This window comes from Carettochelys insculpta, chromosome 1 (assembly GCF_033958435.1).
Source record: "Carettochelys insculpta isolate YL-2023 chromosome 1, ASM3395843v1, whole genome shotgun sequence".
In the NCBI taxonomy this organism is placed as follows: Eukaryota; Metazoa; Chordata; order Testudines; family Carettochelyidae; genus Carettochelys; species Carettochelys insculpta.
Window position 1 is genome coordinate 2389834 of NC_134137.1, and position 8124 is coordinate 2397957.

Sequence of the window (8124 nt, forward strand, 5' to 3'; positions counted from 1 at the left end):
TGCTGTTTAACTGCCGTTCAGTGCCCTGTGTGCTCTGAGGCACCTTACAGGGGAGGCAAAACCTGGTCTGTAGTGGGGAGATTTTGTTTGGCTACATCTCCCCACCCCCCAACTGGCACTTCCGGGGTGAAGAAACTCTTCCTTGAGGGCAGACTGTCTGCGTCATTTGGGACCCAAAGCACCTGGGACAACACCATTGGCAGAGAACCACATTTGGATGAAAAGAGCATATTGTGCACACCTCACCCCTTTCCCCTTCCACTCACCCTCTCCTAGTGCCAGCTTTCTTGTACAGCCAGATCGAGCTCTTATAAGAGCACACGGTTTCTCTTTTGCAGGGACACGGCAAGAACGCTGAGTTTATTGAGAATTTAGTACCATTATACTATATGCAAATGATATACAGAGTTTACTCAGGGCATACACACGCGCGCACACACACACACACATGCACACCGGTTTGTGGTTGCTTATAGTTACCAAAGGTTGTTCACTCAAATCCCTTGGCCACATGGATTACAGGTGCACGTGGAGCCAGGTTCTGTTGATCCAGATCAAGGCTCAGATATTGACTAGAGGAGAAGAGGAGCCCAGCTCTGCAGTGGGGCACACGCCTCTTATAGCTTTTAGTCCACAGTTCTGGTTCTGTCCTACTGCCCCAGGCACCATGAGTCACCAGTCAATGGCAGAGGGGTTTGATCCTTTCCCACTGCCCAGGTTTCTGTGTGACTCATCATCTACAGATGGGACTTCATCTTCCTCTCCTGGTGGGTCACTGCTGTAGAGTCCAGTTCTCATTGTTCTTCAGCTGCCAAGTCTTTGTTGTCCAGACAAGCTGGCTCCAGAGGGTAACTCTGTAAGCATCTGCATTCACACTTCCAGGTGCCTCTCACACACCCCCACTCTCACAGACAGCACAAGGTTTACAGGCTCATACAAGAGTGAAATGGAGTTTTAGATACAATATGGAATTCGGTACAAAGTGTCTTATTCATATAAAATAATGGGAAGGCAGGAAGTAGTATATAAAATAACAAATCTAAAGAGTAATACAGAAGTCTGTGGCCAATTAAAAAGATACAGGGTAATACAGAGTGATACCAAGATACATAGGAATGCAAAGTTCTATTAAGATATACCTAACCATTTAGGGTTGCTACAAAGCTCTTGTGCATGCACTCTCAGCAGACAGTTGTGTCTGTATCCAACAAATGGACCCTCGTGCTTTTGAGTCACCGCCCATTGGCCTGGCTCTGGGGTTTGAGGACCTCACTCGTGCGGCATCTACACTATATTTTTCTTTCAAAAGAGGAATGTAAATGAGGGAAATAAAAATGCAAATGAAGTACTGATTTACAAATCTCACACTTCATTTGCATAATCTCATCCTATTATTTGTTTTGGAAGAGATTTCTTTCTAAAATAAAAGCAGTGTTGATGGGGTTCATTTAAAAACAAAAAACTTTTTCAAAAGAACCCTTATTCCTAAAGAAAATGAGGTCTTCAGGATTCTGTCAAAGCTGTGCTTTCAGTAAACCCTGTCTATATTGCTTTTTTTTTTCTTTTGAAAAAAATTTCATCCGGGAAAGCGGCTGGATGACATATACATGTGAAGTGCGAGATTTGTAAATCAGTGCTTAGTTTGCATTTTTAGTTCCCCTCATTTGCGAGCAGATGCAGCTTCCATTATGGCTCAGCTCCTCCATGTTCTCCAATTGCTTCAGGACACCCTTTCCAGAGATCCCTGCTCGGGGTGCACTGTACTTCCATTGGGTCACAAGATCGGTACAGCAAACTGTCCCAGGCCTTGGAAAATGGGTTCCTAAAACAATTCCTCCATTCTAGGCAGCTCCAGAGATGCCCTGCAACCCCTGCACACCATTCCCTGCCTCAGGGTCCTCACTGTCCCAGAGCATTCTTTGGGGTTTGCCCAGAATCCTCCAGAGTGTCCACATCCTCCAGCTCTGGGCTTCTTCTCCAGCTGGAGTTTCTGTCTGCTGCAGTCGCGACAATGCGACCAAAGAGTCCCCCACAACCCAGCCACAGCTGTAGCTCTCTCCTGTCCCAGCTTCTGCCTCATTCAGTCTCTGTGTTTATAGAGGGCTGGCTGCATGCCACCTCTGGGAGAAGCTGGGGAAAACATCTGTCACCGGAGTGGGGAACCCCTTGCCCCAGCCTGGATCCAGACCTCAGTTTGCCTGGAACTTGCCCCCAGAGCTCAGGGTCCAGCAGCCCAGCATCCAGCCCACAGCGGGGTGCGGGTGCATAGGCTGGAGTCAGCCAAGCTGGGGCCTGATCCGGCTCATGGGCCTGCCTGGGGGGACAGGAAGCAGCTCTGCATGTTGCTGCTCCTCCCACTCCCCCAGCTGGGGAAATGGAAGCACTGTGCTGCACTGCCTCTCAGCTGGTCCGCCTCGCCCGGAAATGGCTGCACCCCAAGGCCCATACCACTGAGGACATGTTGGAGATTCTCGTGATAGACCGATTTATGTGGATATTAGCCCTGGACCTCCGGGAATGGGTGGGCCAACATGACCCCACAACCTATGATGAAGCAGTTGCCCTGGTGGAACACTGGCTAGTAGTGAGGGGGCCAGCTCACACTCCCCAGGACACCAGACCTACCACCAAAGGACGGCTACCGACCCTAACTCTACCGGATCTGGGGCACAAGATCCCAGTGGGCCCCAGAGGGAAAAAGGAGGGGGCTAGAGGGCTACAGGGGTCAGAGGCAGGAGTAAAGGTGGTACAACAGCCTGATCCTAACACTAGGCCCCACCTTCCCTGGGGTTCTGGGCAAACCTACAGATGCTACGGGTGCAGGGAGTTGGGCCATATAGCTGCCCAGTGCCCCAGCCGAGAGGAGCCAATGCAGTATAATCTTGGGGACTGGTCAGACCCATGTGTCCTGCTTGATTTAGTGGGGGTGTCAGGAATCCCCCACAAGTTCACCTGCCCCGTGCGAGTAGAAGGAAAGGAAAGGGGCTGTATGTGATGGCCAGTGGTGTTCTGTTGTTTTTCTTATTGGGCCTGTCTTGTAGCAGGTGGCTTCTGGGTACCTCTCTGGCTCTGTCAATCTGTTTCTTCACTTCCTTAGGTGGGTATTGTAGTTTCAGAAAAGCTTGGTAAAGTTCTTGTAGGTGTTTGTCTGAGGGATTGGAGCAAATGTGATTGTACCTTTGTACCTGGCTGTAGACACTGGATCATGTAGTGTGCGCCAGATGAAAGCTGGGGGTGTGTAGGTAAGACATCCAATGAAATGAATAGGCAACAAACAGAAAACAAGCAGAAGAAATATTTTGTCACAGTCAATCTGTGGGACTCTTTGCTAGAGGACTTTATGAAGATCACGAGTATAACCGGACTCCAATAAGACGTACAGGTCTCCTGTTCTGTCAACGATGTTAACCATTTGGCTGTGTGTTTGGCCCTTCTGTGCGCCCTGTTGGCTTGCGCAGCAGACTCTGAGAGACTCCTTCAAAGACGACCAGAGCAGATAGGATTGAAGGCGCCAGACCAGGTTTATTGTAAATGAAGCACAGTTCTAGCTTCCTGCACCAGATGTCTACAGTTAGCCTAACACGTGCATAGTCGTTACAAGAGACTTGACTCAGTGACATGGGATCTGTCACTGCCTCTATACTGGACAAAGACAACTCCCTCGGGTTACTTTTTCATGCATGAGTACAAACAAGTTATCTATTGCTCTGGATGTGTCAGTTTGTCACCCCCGATCTACCTATATCCACTCATTGCCTTGCATAGGGTTTCAGTCACTATCACACTGTCAGTTTAGACCCTGTCCTAAACCTGGGTCAGTGCGTCACTGTTATATCGGGGGTGAGTATTGGTACCAAGGTTTCTCCTAATGTTCTGTTACGATCCATCTGGAATGAGTTGACAGCCTGTGCTTAGTGCCTCTTAGTTAAGAATGTGTCTATAATACCAGCCCTGCTCTGCCAACTTATATCTCAGGTCCTCATCTTACTACAGCCAGGATGAGCATGGACCCAACCCCACAACCTTCAAATTCACAGCATCTGCTGGAAAACGGTGCACTGGGTGAAACAGGACATTGGTTGAACCCACAATGGTCATTTTGATGTTCTTATATAGACGCCAGATATATCTGCCCTTCCCCTTGTAACACTTTACACCACACTCCCCTGTCAGACCTCAGGCAAAGCCCAGTATTCCTGATTGTGCCACTATCTCCACAAAACTACGTACCAAGTAAGAACATGCATTATAATTTTAAATGTAGACAGTGTCCCTTCCGTTGTTTAAAGTTGACATCCATAACACAATCTGGAATAGCTGCTGTGCAGATGGGGAATTGAGGGCAACAGTGATAATCTGATGAGTGACAGAGGTAGGGAAGGGGAAGAGCAAATGACGGGGATGGTACGTTGATGAAAGAGGTGAGGTAGGAGGTAGGGACCTGGGGGTCCAGATACCAGCCATTGGAAGGATGTCATCTCACTGAGTCTTACATAAACGGATTCCACATTTTCTTACACTGAGACCACACATTTACACCAGGAAAGAGCTCAATGGTTCTCTGACTGCCTAGACAGTGACTCAGGGAAGACGGCCCAGTGCCATGTCAGAAGCAAGATCTACACGGGCTTCTTTCTGAAAGCCCAATCACAAGGAGAAAACTTTGATTCCTTTTGGAGTAAAGAGCTGGAGTAGCCTGTTCCGGATTTGTTTGGTCCTCACACCAAAAATGATGGGGTTTAACATGGGGGGAGCCAGGAGGCACACATTGGCAAAGAGCACATGGAAATGTCGGGACACATGATGGCCAACCCTGTATGTGATGATGGAGAAGACAGCTGGGATATAAAAGGCCAAAATGGCAAAGAGATGGGACCCACAAGTCCCAAAAGTCTTGAGCCAGGCATCCTTTGTAGGGAGGCTGAATACAGTCCGTAGTATCTGGACATAGGACATAGAGATAAAAATCACATCTAAACTGATCAGGAAGTATCCCACAGTGAGGCCGTAGTAATTATTGATGCGAGTGTCAGCACAAGCCAGATTTACCACGGCCATGTGCTCGCAGCACGTGTGGGGGATGATGTTGGATCCGCAATATGGCCACATACTTGCTAGCAAGGGACAGGGCAGTGTAGCCAGGCTGCCCCGCAGTACCACAACCAAGGCAATCTTGGCCAACACAGGGATTCTCAGGGTGGTGGAATGCCTCAGGGGATCGCAGATGGCCACGTAGCGATCAAAAGCCATAGCCATGAAAATTCCAGACTCCATCATAAAGAAGGAGTGAAGGAAGAACATCTGGGTGAGGCAGGCACTGAACCCGATCTCCCTGAAATTGAACCAGAAGATGCTCAGCATTTTGGGCACTGTGCATGTGCACAGGACCAGGTCGGTGATGGCCAGCATGCAGAGGAAGTAGTACATGGGCTCATGAAGGCTCGGCTCCGTCTTCACGATGAACACGATGGCAAAGTTCCCCAGCATCGCTATGACATACATGGCACAGAAGGGGATGGATATCCAGACATGAGCTGCCTCCAGTCCAGGAACACCCAGCAGAATGAAGGTGGATGGGTTGGTGACCTCAGATGAGTTGAAATCTGACATGGAGTAGGAAAAATTTCCAACTTGTTCAGTAAATGGCATCTCCTGCACTTACTGCACATTCCCCTGCTGTCAGTATATGCCCAGGGTGTGATTTGATAATAGCAACTCAAATGCCTGCATGGAGAAACAATGTTAATATGAGTTACTGCATGCACTACTGGAAGCTGCTTGCATGGGTGAAATAGATTTGTTGCTCTTCACACACTAAAAATGACACTATCTTTATTCCAATAAATAAATTATCAAAAACCTAACCAATGAATGTCAATACCATTTTACAGTGTAACTGGAAATAATAATTGTAGAGTTGTATACAATCATAATTGTTGAGAAGAAAGTAAAAATGTGCTAGTTGCTCCTTTCCATGAAATATGAACTTGGAGGTCACCAAACACAATTGTAGGCAACCAGCTTAAAACAAACAAAGAAGAGTATTTCTGTTCACAGTGCAGAGTCAAGATGTTAAATTCTTTCCTCGGGGATTTTGTGAAGTCTAAGACCATAACAGGAGGCAAAACGAATTCATAGAGGGTAAGTCCGAGAATGTCCTAGATGGGCAATGATTCTGTCCCTAAATTTTCTTTTCCAGAACCTAGGAATGGCTGACCAGGGAGGGGACACTTGGTGGTTACCTCGTCTGTTTAGTACTTCTGGGGCACTTGGTTTTTGCCACTGATGGAAGACAGAACACTGGGCTGGATGGACCTATGGCTGTTCTCATGATGTTATGATCTCAGGGGTCAGGATGGAAGCTGAAAGAAGACAAATGACAGCTGAAATTAAAGCTAAATGGTTGGTCCTGAGGGTAATTAACAATTAGGACAACCTGTGAAGGGATGTGGTGGATTCTATAACTGCCCATGTCAGCAGACCCAGACTGGATATTTTTGTAGAAGATCCCAGTCCTATAGCAGCAGTGTCGTACCACTTCAGTGCATGCGCCACTGACAGCCATGGCAGTGTTCTCCCATTAGCGTGAGCGATCCATAACCACGAGAGGTGGGGATAGTCTGATAGGGGAAGAATTCTCTGCTCGATGTCATGTTGACACACCAGGGATAGTTTGCTATATCGACGTCTCACATGGGGTGTGGATTTTTTGTTCTTATGAAAAACAAAATAAAACAAAAAAAATCCTTTGAGGGGTGCAAGTCCCAGGAAACAATAATCCGGCTCTACTCATAGTGCTTACATCTCAGCTGGAGTAGCGTGTCCAGTAGGAAGCAAGAAGAGAAATCAGAAAGGATCCAGGTGTGAGTGTCAGCGATGGTCCGAAGGAAGGAACACAAGCCAGACAAGTAAAGGCTTAAAGAACTGGGTATGCTGAGCCCGGAAAATGAGTATGTGAGGGCGAATGTGGCAGCAGGCTTCAGATTACTGAAAGCCTTCTATGATATGTCTGTTGAGAGGTCTGTTGTTGTGACCTGCATGTCATGTGCCATGTTCGTCTTTCTCCCGAACGATAGAAAGGAGGATTTTCTCTGTACCAAGTGTAAGCTGGTAGCCATTTTAGAAGAGAAGGTTAAAGGACCTGAGGTACAAATATCAACCCTCAGGTCCATCAGAGAGGGTGAAGACTTTCTGGATAGAAGGCAACAGATGATACTGCAGGAGCAGCAGGTTGCCCAAAACAAGGAGGAGAACTGGAAGCATGTTACCTCCAGGAGGAGAAAACCAGTTCCAGTCGCTCCAATTCCAGGGAAGTTAAGTAACTGCTTTGAGCCTCTCTCCACAGGTGACACGGCAGAGATAGTTGGGGCTGATACCTCCCAGGGATTGTATCTGAAAGAGTCCCCACAGTTTAGAAGGCAGGGGATGTGCAGTCCTAGGGATGGGAGTTCTATGACCACCACCCCTAAGAGAAAAAGATGAGTGGTGGTGGTCGGGGACTCCCTCCTAAGAGGGAGGGAGGCATCCGTCTGCCACCCGGACCTAGAATCCCAGCAAGTTTGCTGCTTTCCTAAAGCAAGAATTCGGGATATTACAGAGTTGCTGCCAAAAATTCTTCAACCAGTAGACTATTACCGCTTCCTCCTATTTCATGTGGGAACCAATGATACAGCCAAGAACAACTTTGATGAGATCACGGCAGACTACGTAACCCTTGGGAGAAAGATCAAGGAATACGGAGCACAGGTGGTCTTCTCATCTATCCTCCCTGTGGAAGGAAGGGGTCCGCAGAGGGATCGTCGAATCACAGAGGTAAATGCATGGTTGCGTAGGTGGTGTAGCAGGGAAGGATTTGGTTTCTTTGACCATGGGATTCTGTTTCGTGCGCAGAGATTGCTGAGAAGAGACGGGATCCACCTCACTAAAAGAAGAAAGAGCATCTTTGTGGGCTGGCTTGCAAACCTAGTGAGAAGGGCTTTAAACTAGGTTTGTCAGGGGAAGGTGACACAGGCCCGGAGGTAAGAGGGGAAGGAGGAGGGAACGCCAATCGGCCCCTTCTTTAAGAGGCTTGTACACTAATGCCAGAAGCCTGGGGAACAAACAGGAAGAATTAGAGGCCCTGGC

The 8124-nt window shown here is 48.0% G+C and overlaps 1 protein-coding gene across 1 annotated transcript; it reads right to left on the reverse strand.

The window, feature by feature from the left end:
- Positions 1-4647: 4647 nt before the first annotated feature.
- LOC142007133 (olfactory receptor 52E8-like) lies at positions 4648-5610 on the reverse strand. Its single transcript, XM_074983679.1, has one exon. The coding sequence runs from the start codon at positions 5608-5610 to the stop codon at positions 4648-4650; it is 963 nt and encodes a 320-aa protein (XP_074839780.1).
- Positions 5611-8124: the final 2514 nt, after the last annotated feature.